The sequence below is a fragment of the Drosophila takahashii genome, chromosome 3L (assembly GCF_030179915.1).
Source record: "Drosophila takahashii strain IR98-3 E-12201 chromosome 3L, DtakHiC1v2, whole genome shotgun sequence".
NCBI classification, from domain to species: domain Eukaryota; kingdom Metazoa; phylum Arthropoda; class Insecta; order Diptera; family Drosophilidae; genus Drosophila; species Drosophila takahashii.
In genome coordinates this window covers 12,507,442-12,519,507 of record NC_091680.1, presented here as the reverse complement: position 1 = coordinate 12,519,507, position 12,066 = coordinate 12,507,442, and the positions used below count along the sequence as shown (strand labels likewise).

At 40.9% G+C, this 12,066-nt stretch overlaps 3 protein-coding genes across 5 annotated transcripts; 2 read left to right on the top strand and 1 right to left on the bottom strand.

The window, feature by feature from the left end:
• Nucleotides 1-5,335: 5,335 nt before the first annotated feature.
• Nucleotides 5,336-5,888, bottom strand: LOC123003467 (uncharacterized). Its single transcript, XM_044396043.2, has one exon. It carries the CDS (start codon nt 5,886-5,888, stop codon nt 5,610-5,612), a length of 279 nt encoding a protein of 92 aa, XP_044251978.1. The 3' UTR covers nt 5,336-5,609.
• Nucleotides 5,869-12,016, top strand: LOC108059081 (uncharacterized). Of its 3 annotated transcripts, none has more exons than XM_070215339.1 (4): nt 5,869-6,006; nt 8,700-9,297; nt 9,465-9,616; nt 10,113-12,016. In XM_070215339.1, exons 2-4 carry the CDS (start codon nt 8,772-8,774, stop codon nt 10,995-10,997), a joined length of 1,563 nt encoding a protein of 520 aa, XP_070071440.1. In that variant the 5' UTR covers nt 5,869-6,006; nt 8,700-8,771; the 3' UTR covers nt 10,998-12,016. The 3 variants fall into 3 exon arrangements, with proteins under 3 accessions (XP_070071440.1, XP_070071441.1, XP_070071442.1); XM_070215340.1 differs by lacking the exon at nt 5,869-6,006 and adding an exon at nt 6,283-6,299; XM_070215341.1 differs by lacking the exon at nt 5,869-6,006 and adding an exon at nt 6,285-6,299 and having other exon boundaries at nt 8,703-9,297.
• Nucleotides 6,279-6,766, top strand: LOC123003449 (uncharacterized). Its single transcript, XM_044396008.2, has 2 exons — nt 6,279-6,354; nt 6,418-6,766. Exons 1-2 carry the CDS (start codon nt 6,282-6,284, stop codon nt 6,657-6,659), a joined length of 315 nt encoding a protein of 104 aa, XP_044251943.1. The 5' UTR covers nt 6,279-6,281; the 3' UTR covers nt 6,660-6,766.
• Nucleotides 12,017-12,066: the final 50 nt, after the last annotated feature.

The following is a 12,066-nucleotide window of genomic DNA, read 5'->3' as shown; positions in this document are numbered from 1 at the left end:
CTGCCTGCCTGCAGTCTGGCAAAATTTTTGCCATTTGATTGCATTTTGTTGGGCGGCGTTTTTGTGTAGAGCAGAGTTTGTTGCACTGAAGTTAGGTGATGCAAGCACAGACACACACACACCCGCACACACAGAGACAAACACGAATGCACGATGCAGAAAAACGCACTCACACACACACAGCCAAATAGTATAGGCCTTAGGATACTACAAAACTTCTACATACGCATTTGTCTAGACATACAAACCAACGCATTTGCGAGGGAATGTGCGTTTATGTAAAAGTGTTTTTTTATTATATAAATCTCTATACATATTTTATAATACGTATACATAAAATCCCATTTTTTAGTTTGATTTTGCTTGCTGTCGTCTGCTAAAAATAATAACAAAATGGCCGGCCAACCAGTACAGTTGTGTGCAAAACGCCTCCTAGTGCAGTTTCCTGTGTGTGGCTTGCGTTGCATACTTTCGGGGCTTGCACAAGTAACACACTTTTTGGGGCTTGAGGAACATGAATGTTACCCCTTTTGGGAATGTCCCCCAAGGAGAAATGCTTCCTACAGTCAGCACCAAGATCCCCCAGGCTATCCAGCTACAGTGAAAGTTATATAACTAATACTGATTTGAGCTAGAAAATATTTTGGTAATCAAATTTTATTTGAAATTTAAATTTTGATAATAAACAATACATTCCAAACCGTAAAATTATATCCACAAATTTTAAATTACTTTTCAATTACTCACTTATCGAAAAGGCGTTATGATGTAGTTAAACATTATACCTATTTTTATGTGTATAAATTTATAAAGTTACTTCCTAAATGAAAAATAAATTCTTTCGGTTTTAAACCTTTTTTTATTGGATTGCTAAAAATATGAAAAGAAAACTTAAAGGCTAATTGAAGAATTTTTATTAAGCCTATCATTATTTCCACTTAGGTCGGTCCCTATTAGAGCGTTCTCTCGATTTAGGAGAGTAATAGTTAGAGAATTTGGACTGTGGCCAACCTACAAGCCCTCTATCTGTGCTGCACTGAAAATTGTGGGTGCTTTTTTACGCGTGGCACACACAGTTGTCCAACAGCGGGGCATGCAGCAAGTGGCAGAGGACCACCAGGCGTATGAGTTCTCCTCAGAAGGCCTCCTCCAGCCACGCTGCAACTCCGCACATTCGGCCGACTGCCGACTGGTTTGTTTAGAATTTTAGATTTTAGCGCGTTTTAGAATTTTATGAATGAATTTTTGGCGCTCGGCAGAGCTCCGCCTGACGGGCAGTGCTCCCCTTTTCCACACCCACTTCAAATTGTTAGACCACTCCGATTCGTTTGGCTCGATTCACTTTTAGTTTTTGGTTAGTTTTCGGTTCCCCATTTATTTTTGGGGGGTGTCGTTGTGACCTTGCCGGGGTGTTGCCGTGTTGTTTAGATTTAGTTTCTATTGGGCTGCACTTCAGCTGGTTCCTTTTTGCATTTGGCACAAATCTGTGCATATACACGTGTTGGGCCCTTAGACAAAAGTCGGTCCTGTGCACTTTTTTATTTCTTGCATAGGGTATTGATTTTATGGTAGTGGCTTCGCAAAACAAGTTAGGCATTCAAAATTAATTCAGTTTAATGTTGTACAACAATAACAGAGCAATATTAAACATATTAAACAAAAATATAATGATTTTAACCAATTAACTTGATCTCGATAATAGTGACAAAGTAATATATTGCTACCAATTCTTATCGTTGGTTGGAGTAACATTTTTGAGTCACGCCGAACTAGGCGATATCAAAATAGGCTTGTAATATAAAATCGGACTTCCCATTTTTGAAAATATCACGGGATGTTTCAAGTACAAGTGATTTATAAAAGACTTGTGTTAAACAAGTTCTGGCTAACCCGCTCTATGAAATTGACTTGAATATGTTTAATCCTATGACAAATCACTCGGTCCTTTCGTCTGTATAACATTACTGTTGCAATGGTTTTATGATATAAAGAGGCAGAGGCAGGAGAAGCTCCTTGAGAAAAATAAATCAATTTTTGAATTTAATTTCTTGCATATAAGTACTTATGTACAGGAATTATGTATACATGTATCATCCTGACTAATATCCAACATATCCCATACCCATCAACAACTCGAATCAAACGAAATGATTTGTGGACCACCCTTTAAGCTAAACAAAGAGTGCTTTTTGTGCACAGCCATATAAATCACATAAATACATAAGAGCACTTATGTAAACTCTTATATACTGCAGTACTTTAATAGGTTTTGTTAGATCTGATGCAGGCAAAAATGCCTATTAAAAATGCGTTTGAAAAAAACTGTTGCATACCTGACGTCGCGCGCTCGAATTAACTAACGGGACATTGAAAATTGCACCGAGAGCACGGAGCAGGAGAGAGTCGAATGTGAGAGAGCACAGCATCCTAGTGTGGGAGAGAGCAAGCCGAAGTGCGTCGAAGTTTTACGAAGTGCGATGAGTAGTTACGGCACTAACTGTAAGGACACTAAGGGGGGACACGAAGAGAGCACTCGGCACTAAGCCGGCGAGAGAACAAATACAAAAGCGAAAGCGAGGAGCCGGCATAGGTGCTCCTGTGTGCGTGTGTGTTTCGTGAGAGGGAGGTGTGCTATTCGTGTGCGTGTGCACGTATATTCGCACAGAAGTGTGCGTGCGTGTGTGTCGCTTTGTCGGCAATTTAAAGAGTAAATAATTGTCTGCCGCCGGCAAACATTTGGCCAAACTGCTAGTCCGCAGAATGTGCCACTGTATTGGTATCGCCTGCCACTTTCGGCATCAGTATTGGTGCCGAGTATCGGCTCTTCGTCACCAAACTCTACACAATTTTAGGCGCCGGACGAACGCACTTTCAATCAGTTAACTTTATAACGTCAGTGCCGACACTACGTCATCCGGTCGAATCGTATCGAATCGAATCGAATCCGGCGTTACGCCCCCCAAAAAACAAAATTTCTGCACTTGTATTTGTTGCCGCGCTGCGATTTTCGTCGCGTTTTTACTTTCACGCGACCAATTCGCTCAACGTCAACAAAATCGCGTGAAAACGTGTGTCTGCCAAGTGTTTTGCAACCTGTATTTAGCATGTTTTCATCGTGATTTTACCCCAAGAGCCGGCAAATGTGAATGAAGCGCTGAGCAATTGAAAACCTGTGAGTATATAGCACTTTTGGGTATATGCAAATCACTCAAGGGAAGTTAATCGAGCAATTAGTACTGTTCTGGGGCGCACAAAAGTATGCTATATTTTGTTAAATGTCTAGGTTAACTGAAGAGATTCGAGATAGTTTTTTTAACGGGATAAAACACTATAATAATGAAACATAAATTAAAGTATTATCTGTGCTCAAAAGTTATTGCTAAAGAGTGTCTAAAATATTAAAATGTATTTCAACCGCTTTGATTCTATCGCAAGTAAGAGATGAGGGAGATAAATCCTTAAAAATAAATAAAATATTGTAGTCAGAACACCTCCTAACAAGGTTGGCAAATGGTTAAAATCGACACTTCGACTTTTAAAATTCCTTATATCAAAGTTCGTGACTTACAATGTTCTTAATTATAGGGCTGCATGAAAATGTTTAATTTTATTGCTTATAACTTTAATTAGGATGTTTTACTGGTAACGATTTTGTTTCATTTTTGTCCTCAATAAATTTGCCCGGCTTTCAAAAAATTATAATTTAAATTGTTTAAAATGTTTAAGAGCGGTGTTAAATTCCTTATTACAACTTTTTGTGAAAAGTTTAAGGGATGTCAGATAGTGTAAAGAAAACAAACTGATTCTTATATGTAGGTATATTTTTCGTACCTTAAAGTCTGAGAAACTTCTTAAATCAGACAACGCACTTTCGGCTAAATGCCGGCCACTTAATTCGCACACAATCGGGTAATAAATCAGCATTTAATGTGCCTGCATCGAAATGCGGACTCAGCCGACATAACGTCATCGACATCATGTGACCGCGTTTCCGAATTTCCCCGAAACTTGTGTACGTGCGTTGTGTGTCGGCCCCGAAATACAAAATACAAAATACGGAATACAAAATGCACGGCGCAGCACAGACGACGACGGGTCATGGCCACGGCCACGGCCACGAATATGGCATTTCGGCGACTCCGGCTACGGATACAACAACGACTCCGGCTCTGCCGTGCGTCGCCGTTTCGCAGTTTCACTTTCACGGCGCAAACACAGCTGCGAGGGCGGCGGAGATCTGTGCCGAGGGAGTTATGGGCGTTGCGGGCGCGACTTGCACTCAGCCTCATAGTTCGTCTTTCCCAAATCGACGGGTGCATGGCAACGGACACGGATGGGGATAGGGACACGGATACGGACAGGGTTATGGCCCACACGAACTGCCAATGACAATGTCGCACAGTGGAAAGAACATAATGGGAAGAAAAAAAAATTGTTTACATTTTAAAAATTCATATAAATATTTTTGTAAGTTCGATACAATTATAATTCATTCAGTACATCATTAGTAATTTTGCTAGCGATAAGCTTTTAATTTAAAATTATTAAATTACCGCCATAGCTTTTAATGTACTATTTTTTTATTTAATAAAATCGTTTTTTTTCAGGCTATAAAAATATATAGATATTGGACATTTATAATGAAAAACAAAAGCTTTTTTTATATTTTGTCGGCCCTTATAAATTCTGCGTATTAGTAATATTAAGTATACGTAAATTTGAGTATCAGTCAAAAAGTATGCAATGTTTTTTTCTTTTTACTATAAGAAATTTGAAAATAATTTTTCCTATAAATATCATTTATAAATGAGTTTATAGAGTTCCGTTCCGTTGTCACCCACTTGTAACACATTCTGCACTTTCCGCTTGAAGAAAGGGGAACCGATTGTTATGGAATTGGGCGGCGGAACGGAAATGAGAACGAGATTGTTGACGCTTTGACCGGCAGAGCACTTGCCGCATGCTCGTTGCTGCCAATACCCCGCCGCCATAACAACCACGACGACGATGACGATGGTGATGCAATGGCTGAAAGCCAGAAGTGCCCACGCACCATCACTGCATCACACCCCATCCGCCACATGCGCATCGGAGAGTTGCACTTGCCGAGAGCCTCCCCATGAATCCCATGAACCACATCCTATACCCACCATACACCTTCCCAGCTGCCTCTTTCCGCCGACACTCTCACTCTCCGATTCAGAAATGTGTGAGTTCTCGGTGTTTACTCGCCGCCGATTGCAGCGTAGCCAAGTGCACTGTGAAAAATCTTTAGTACTAACTAATAAGTCATATCAAATATATGTTTTAAATATTTTGAAGGTTTTCTTAGATTTGTTACCGCTATAATAGTAGAGTTTGTTAGATCATATTTTAAATATTGTTTAGTTTATCATCATAAAAGATTTAAATCTTTCTTAATATCTGCATAAAATCTGTTATAGCCCTAATAAATTCCAAAACTCAGTTCTATAATAACTACAAAAGATTTAAGGCTCGAAATCCTTTAAGTCTTAAAATTACGTCTTTCTGATTATAGAATCAGCTTTACAAATTATAGGGATCTAAAGACCCACCGATATTTTCGCTACGTGTAGGATTGAGTGCAGTTACCTCTGCTTCTGGAGATGGGAGATGGTTGGGAGTGCTTGTCTGTGGCTCTGGGGAAGCCGGCCTTCTGTGGTAGGCCGTTTGCCGGGAGCATCGCATCGCATCGCTACGTCATCGCCATCGCCATCGTCATCGCCACCGCCACCGTGCCGGAATTCGTGTGCGTGGCCTGATTTCGTCGATTGGCCTTGTGCGGGTTTCAGTGTCAGGAGCGCAGCATCTTTGTTTTGGTTGCAATTGTTGTTGCCGGGGCTGCTGCTCGACTTGGCTTGCTGCATATATGCAAATCACGCATACACACGAAGTGCAGTTCTTTGGAACGGGAGGTCCTGTATGCGGGCGCAGGTCCTTTATGATGTGTTAGATGGCCAAGTAAACAGAGTTCAAAACTGGGTTGTAAGTGGTTCAAGTTTAAAAGCTTTAATATTTTTCCTAACACTTTTTTTTTTAAATTAATGGTACATATTTTTTACATCGCACTTACCATCGAAAAAATATTTAAGGCCAGAATAACGAATTTTATGTAGAAAAAATTCTTACAAATATAAAAAGTTTACCAAAAAATAACTCCTGAAGGTTATTTCATCAGTACTGTAACTGTAAACTATAATCGTATTAGCAACGCTGATTTATTCGGTAAAAAATTAGCCCTAATTGGTTTTAGTATTGCGATGGACGTTAACTTGCTGGTAATGTGCGTTTTGTTAGTCGGACCAGTTTTCGGGCGAAAAAGTTTTGGCAATGGTGACCTACTTGATCCCTATAAAGAATAAAGCAAACTGCTTGACTTATCTTGGATATCCTTAGATAATCACTACCAAGTTGTGGGCGTAGATTGTGAGGAAAATGAGGCAGTCAGTTGCATGATGATTAATTGCCAGAACGGTGCTTTTTGTCCAGCGGAGAATTTTTGTTTTAATCCAAAGTGCGTCTGCCGCAAAGGATTTCGCCGTCGTCACGGTGTCTGTGTGCCGAAGCACGATTCTTTGCATCTGAACAAAGCTACTTTGGAGACGGCTCTGCTGAGAATTCCCTACTCACACTTTTGATCGTACTTAAATTCTTTTTTATTAGATAAATACATTTTAAAATTTGTAAAAATATGTATACGTTTTTTTTGTGTTAAATAATGAATTAAAATTAATTTTAAAATTCACAATTCACTGGTAAATTTATTATAAATATTAACCAAGAAAAAAAAGCTAAAATATTAAATTTGAAAACAGTTTTTACATTCTAAATGTTATTTCATAGATTATAATAATTATTTAAAATATTTAATATAGTTAGATGTGTTTCTCAATTTGAATTTTGATATATATATCTGTGCAAATCCGGCCAACAGCTATGTTTTGCCCATCTCTTTTCAAAATGGCAAACAAAGTGTATTTGTATTTTTTCCAGCCACTTCGAGAGAGCCTCGATTGTTGGCTCTCGCTGTTTATTCTCGCTCCGCTCTCTGCCCGAGCACGAGTGTAGTTAGACCAACTAATGCGAATTGGGTGGAATGGTGGAATGGGGGGTCTATTGTGGCCATGCCGGCTGCTAAAAAGCCTCGGCTCTCGGCTTTTTGTCTCGTGGCGGCGGAGAGAAAAGTCGGAATACTATATCGACGGGCTGGTAGTCAGTAGTGAAGCTACGCCACACGCCGCCAGGTGGCTCCGTTTGTGGATGCGGCGGGTGTTGCTATCGCATGTGCATGTGCATGTGCACCTCAGACATTGAACGGTACGAAAGGCCCCCGAGAAACACAGCCGAAAACCCCCCGAAAAACCCCCGACCGGAAACCCACACAATACATACTGCTTTTTTTTGGACGTATTTTTCGCCGCGGAGGAGGTGACCTCCAGAATGGCCTGGCAATGCAATTGGCTGCACTTTTCCTTTGTGAGCCCGCCTTGCGTTTTATTGTGTCACGGGTTCGCGCGCAGATGGAAAAAAGAAAATAAACGACCACGGTGTTTTTCCAAGTGAAAGTCTGTTTATCAACCGGCGAACTAAGAAATGACACTCTTATATTAACAGTATCGCGATGAGAACCGAAATATGTGTGCTCAATTAGAAACGACACTAATTTGCGTGCTTAGTGAAAATCGATATGGCGCAGCCTTTGACTTTTGGCACTTGCGAGTCAGTTTAGAAGGTCCAACACTGCGTATGCGTTATATTTTGGTGTTAATTTCTGCTTTTCTTATCTTAAATACATTTTGTGAATCGAAAAATCAACGCACTGTCGGTTTGGGTCAGCCCTAACCTAATCTTAATGTTCCGACACACTAAATCGCCAAATAGAGTGGGTCGTCATCGCCGAAACCCCCTTTAATATCATCCCCTCCTCGATTTTTATTGCTCCTACCTCCCTGCCTCCCTCTTTCTTTCTCTCTCGCTCTCGCGCTTTCTCGCCCAGCGCGCAGGATTCGCGCTCTTTTTTATCGTCACCTCTACAAATGCATAGTGGGCGGTGGGTGGTTGCTTAGACGAAAGTGTGTGTTTGTGTGTGTGAGTCCTACGATTCGGCAAGTCAGCTAAAATAACAACAACTGCAGCGGTGTTTTCACTTTCCATTCGAAAGCCTTCTAAGCTTAAATTGTGCTGCAGTTTTTAGCCAACGTTGGTTGGTCTATTTTCGGGAAGTCCACGGATTTAGGCGTTTTGGGTTATTTTTATGGGGCTAGACACATGACTAAAATCGGTTTGGGATTATATATATTCTATTATATTTTATATCATATTATATACCTTAAAAGTAAATGGATTATATATATTATATACCTTAAAAGGTATACAACTTTCTGTTCTATTATATTTGTCCACATCTACAAAGTACTTTGATCTGTGTTGATTTTATCTGTAAGGAATAACCTTAAAAACATTGGTTCGATTTTCATAAAAGCGAAAATAAAGATCTTTTATAATCTGTTGTTATATGTAGTGTCTTCAATAATCTTAAAAATGGTTTACCTGTTTTAAGTTCTCAACAAATATTTAGAATATTATAGAGGATCCAAAGAGAGATGTTTCAATCACCGTAACTTGAATCCCTTTTCTAGTTTTCTTCATATAACTTTCGATTTAATCTCTCCTTTCAGTAGGCTGACTCTTAACGCACAAGAGATCCCATAAAATCCCCCAGGATCCCCTAGCTGACAAACGAACGCACAATGAACTTCACCCCGTTCGGCAACACCTTTCCCGGAAATATTCCCGGCCTGCCGCAGTTCACGACGAGCACGGCGCCCCTGGTTTCCACGGTGACTGCGGCGGTGACGGATGTGACCGTGACTGCCACCAACAATCCGCAGCAGCAACAGCAGCAAGATGCCGCCGGCAGCAGCAATCGCTACCAGCAGCAACAGGTAGCGCATTTCCAGGCCAACATGACAGCGGGCCAGGGAACCAGTGGCAGTAACAAGTTCCGTGGCGGTCAGGACGATGGTATCCAGGGTGATAAGTACAATGGCCACTTGGTGGCTTCCTCCCAGCAACAGCAGCAGCAGCAACAGCAGCAGCAGCAGACGCAATATGCAACTGTTGCGTATGCAAGCGCAACAGCTACGAGTGCCGCAGCGGATGCCCTGCAGGCGGGAACTTCCGGCCAGCAGCAACAGCAGCAGATGCAACAGCAACAGGTCACCGCCCCACAGGAACTCACCCAAGATCTGTGCAACGCCATCCTGCAGCAACAAGGTGAGAGGGAAATAAGAAAATGCGATTTAAAAAAAAGGAAATTGGTTTAAACTAAAGTAAAATAACTTTGAAATATATAAATTTTCTAAAGGTGTGAAAAATCGCTAGTTTCTAGTTTCAATAGAAAGAAATTATATATAAATAATTTGTTATTTTTTCTCTAATAGTACTCCAGAATACCTCGTGGCAAACGCTGACGCCGGGAACCACCGTCGCCGACTACCTCTCGCATCTTCCAGCCAACACGTTGCCCCTGTCGCTGCACCACTTCCTCAAGTATTCCGCGGAGACGATCAAGAAGGAGAACCAGCAGAATGTGGTAAGTAAGCAGGAAACTTAAATTTAGGATGGGATATAGTAATTCACATAATTTGGCCATTTATTAAAGTTTTGCAAAATCTTACATATAAAATATATATTAATCAGATACCTACCGAAAATCACTGTTTGATATTTCAAATTGAAATTTTCAATTCTTAAAGGCCACTATGATTAATACATCTATGTAACGTAAAAAATTCTTAAGTCTTATTCGCTTTGAATCTCCATTTTAAAATGTGTTTGAGATAAAGGACCTCAAAGTTGGAAACATTTTTTTTTCAATTTTTTTGTAGAACTTTACAGGCGAACTGATTCTTAATTTGTTAGACAGTCAAAAGTCAAACGTTGCAAGTTTTAATCCTCCGAAATCCAAACTAAAAATATTGTTACGATTTTTTTTAACGGAGTTATAAACGAAACAAGACATATACCTAGATTACCCTTAAAATCTCTTAAAGGAGTTATTTTTCTAAAACATTGACATCCGCTTCCAGGTACTGCAGGTGCAGACGGGACCAGCCATTGGGATCAACACCCTGGGCACGACAACCATTAGTATACCTCAGCAGGAGCAGCTGACGCTGCAGCCGCAGCAGCAGCAGCAGACGACGTTGCAGGTGCAGACGCAGGCGGCGGTCACGGCGACGGCGACGACGGCGGCAGCGACGACGACCGCCGGAACTTCCGGCAAGAAGAAGAAGCGCAAAAAGCGGAGCAAGGACCGGAAGCCGAAGCTGCGACCGGGGGAGATTCGTCTGGGAACGGCACTCGACGGCAGCCCGCTGTACATGTGTCCCGAATGCCATGTGGCCTATCCGGAACCGGAGCTGCTGGAGGTGCACCTGGTGGGCCACAACCTGGAGAAGCGGTACGTCTGCGACATCTGCCAGGCGTCGCTGAAGCGCAAGGATCACCTCACCCGCCACAAACAGTCGCACAATCCGGAGAGACCCTACATCTGCACCGTCTGCCTGAAGGCCTTCAAGCGGAAGGAGCAGCTGAGCCTGCACTTCGTGATCCACTCGGGGGAGAAGCGGCACCAGTGCGGCGAGTGCGGAAAGGGCTTCTACCGCAAGGATCACCTGCGCAAACACACCCGCTCCCATATCGCCCGCCGGGTCAAGGCCGAGCTAAATAGCCATGTGCGACGCGAAAATGGAACCAGCATGCTGCAACCGGTGGTCACGGAGGCAACTACGGCGGCCCTGCAGCACGCCAATCAACTGGCCACCGCGCAGCAACAGCTGCAACAGCAGCAGCAGCAACAACAGCAGCAACAACAGCAGCAGCAACATCACATTGTGATCACCCAGCAGCAACAAGCACCGCAGCAGCAGCAACAGACTACGCAGCAGCAACAGCAGCAAATGATAAATTAGCCAAATGATTTTTGTAAAGTCAGTTAAAGCAAAATTCAATTTAGTCTCATCTAGGCCCTCAAGGGCTTGGCTGCTCAAAAACAAAACTCTCTCGGTCCACACAATTTAATTGACTCTCACAAATCGGATAATACAAACTGGAGGATGTTAGCTAATGTCTTCGAGGATTTCCCCATGGGAATATTCTCAACGTTGTACAAGTTTAATCGTAAGTTCGCGATGATGTTGGGGACCTTCCACAATCGAAAGCACTCTCACTGGGATAAAGCTAAAGGGATTTTGATCTTCCGGATATTGTTCTACCTGAATTTCATTTTACTTCCTAAATTTAGTGGAATTTAATTGATATCTTAAGATTATAAAATCTAATAAATGTCTGAAGTTTTTATTTTTTTATATCTGGTTAAATCACGATTTAGTTAATTTAGATCTGTTGAACGGAAAACTTTAAGAATTACAAAATAAATAATATAAAAGTATTCGAATAAACGGAATTTAAATTTGTGTTAGTAACGAGAACGAAAGCAACGAAACTTAAAATAATCAAATTCAATCCATTAAAAAAAAAAAATTTAAATATGTATAATTTACTATAATTAATTTATTATGTTATGTTAACAGTGCACTACCATTTCAATAGATAAATATTATCCCCGAGTGGTCGGTCCCAGGCCTTTGTCCGCCCTAACATTCCATACTCTAATTTAAGACAAATGTGCAAAGGAATAATAATTTTATACGCAATGTATTTTAGTGAAATGTATTTTTCTACAATTAGAATCAATGTTGTATGGTATGTCTGTCCATATGTACATACACCTGTACGAATACATGAATACTGTTCACTGGCAGCGAACTATATATTTATATAATATGTAAACAAATGCAATTTACATTTACACTTAACTGTAGGAACGAATCTTAAAATGTGAATGTACGTATAACTTTTTGCTACACCGATAAATCAACCACAAATCCTTGTAAATATGCAGTAAATTATATAATTTGATCTAAACCGAAGTAAAACAATTGTATGTTCCGTATAAAAAGTTATTTCAACAGGGGAAAA

Coding starts and splice junctions, on each gene's coding strand:
- LOC123003449 (XM_044396008.2), top strand. CDS start 6,282: ATGGACGTTAACTTGCTGGTAATGTGCGTTTTGTTAGTCGGACCAGTT. Junction 6,355..6,417: donor GCGAAAAAGTTTTGGCAATG/GTGACCTACTTG, acceptor GGATATCCTTAG/ATAATCACTACCAAGTTGTG.
- LOC123003467 (XM_044396043.2), bottom strand. CDS start 5,888: ATGCAGCAAGCCAAGTCGAGCAGCAGCCCCGGCAACAACAATTGCAAC.
- LOC108059081 (XM_070215339.1), top strand. CDS start 8,772: ATGAACTTCACCCCGTTCGGCAACACCTTTCCCGGAAATATTCCCGGC. Junction 9,298..9,464: donor CGCCATCCTGCAGCAACAAG/GTGAGAGGGAAA, acceptor TTTCTCTAATAG/TACTCCAGAATACCTCGTGG. Junction 9,617..10,112: donor AGGAGAACCAGCAGAATGTG/GTAAGTAAGCAG, acceptor ATCCGCTTCCAG/GTACTGCAGGTGCAGACGGG.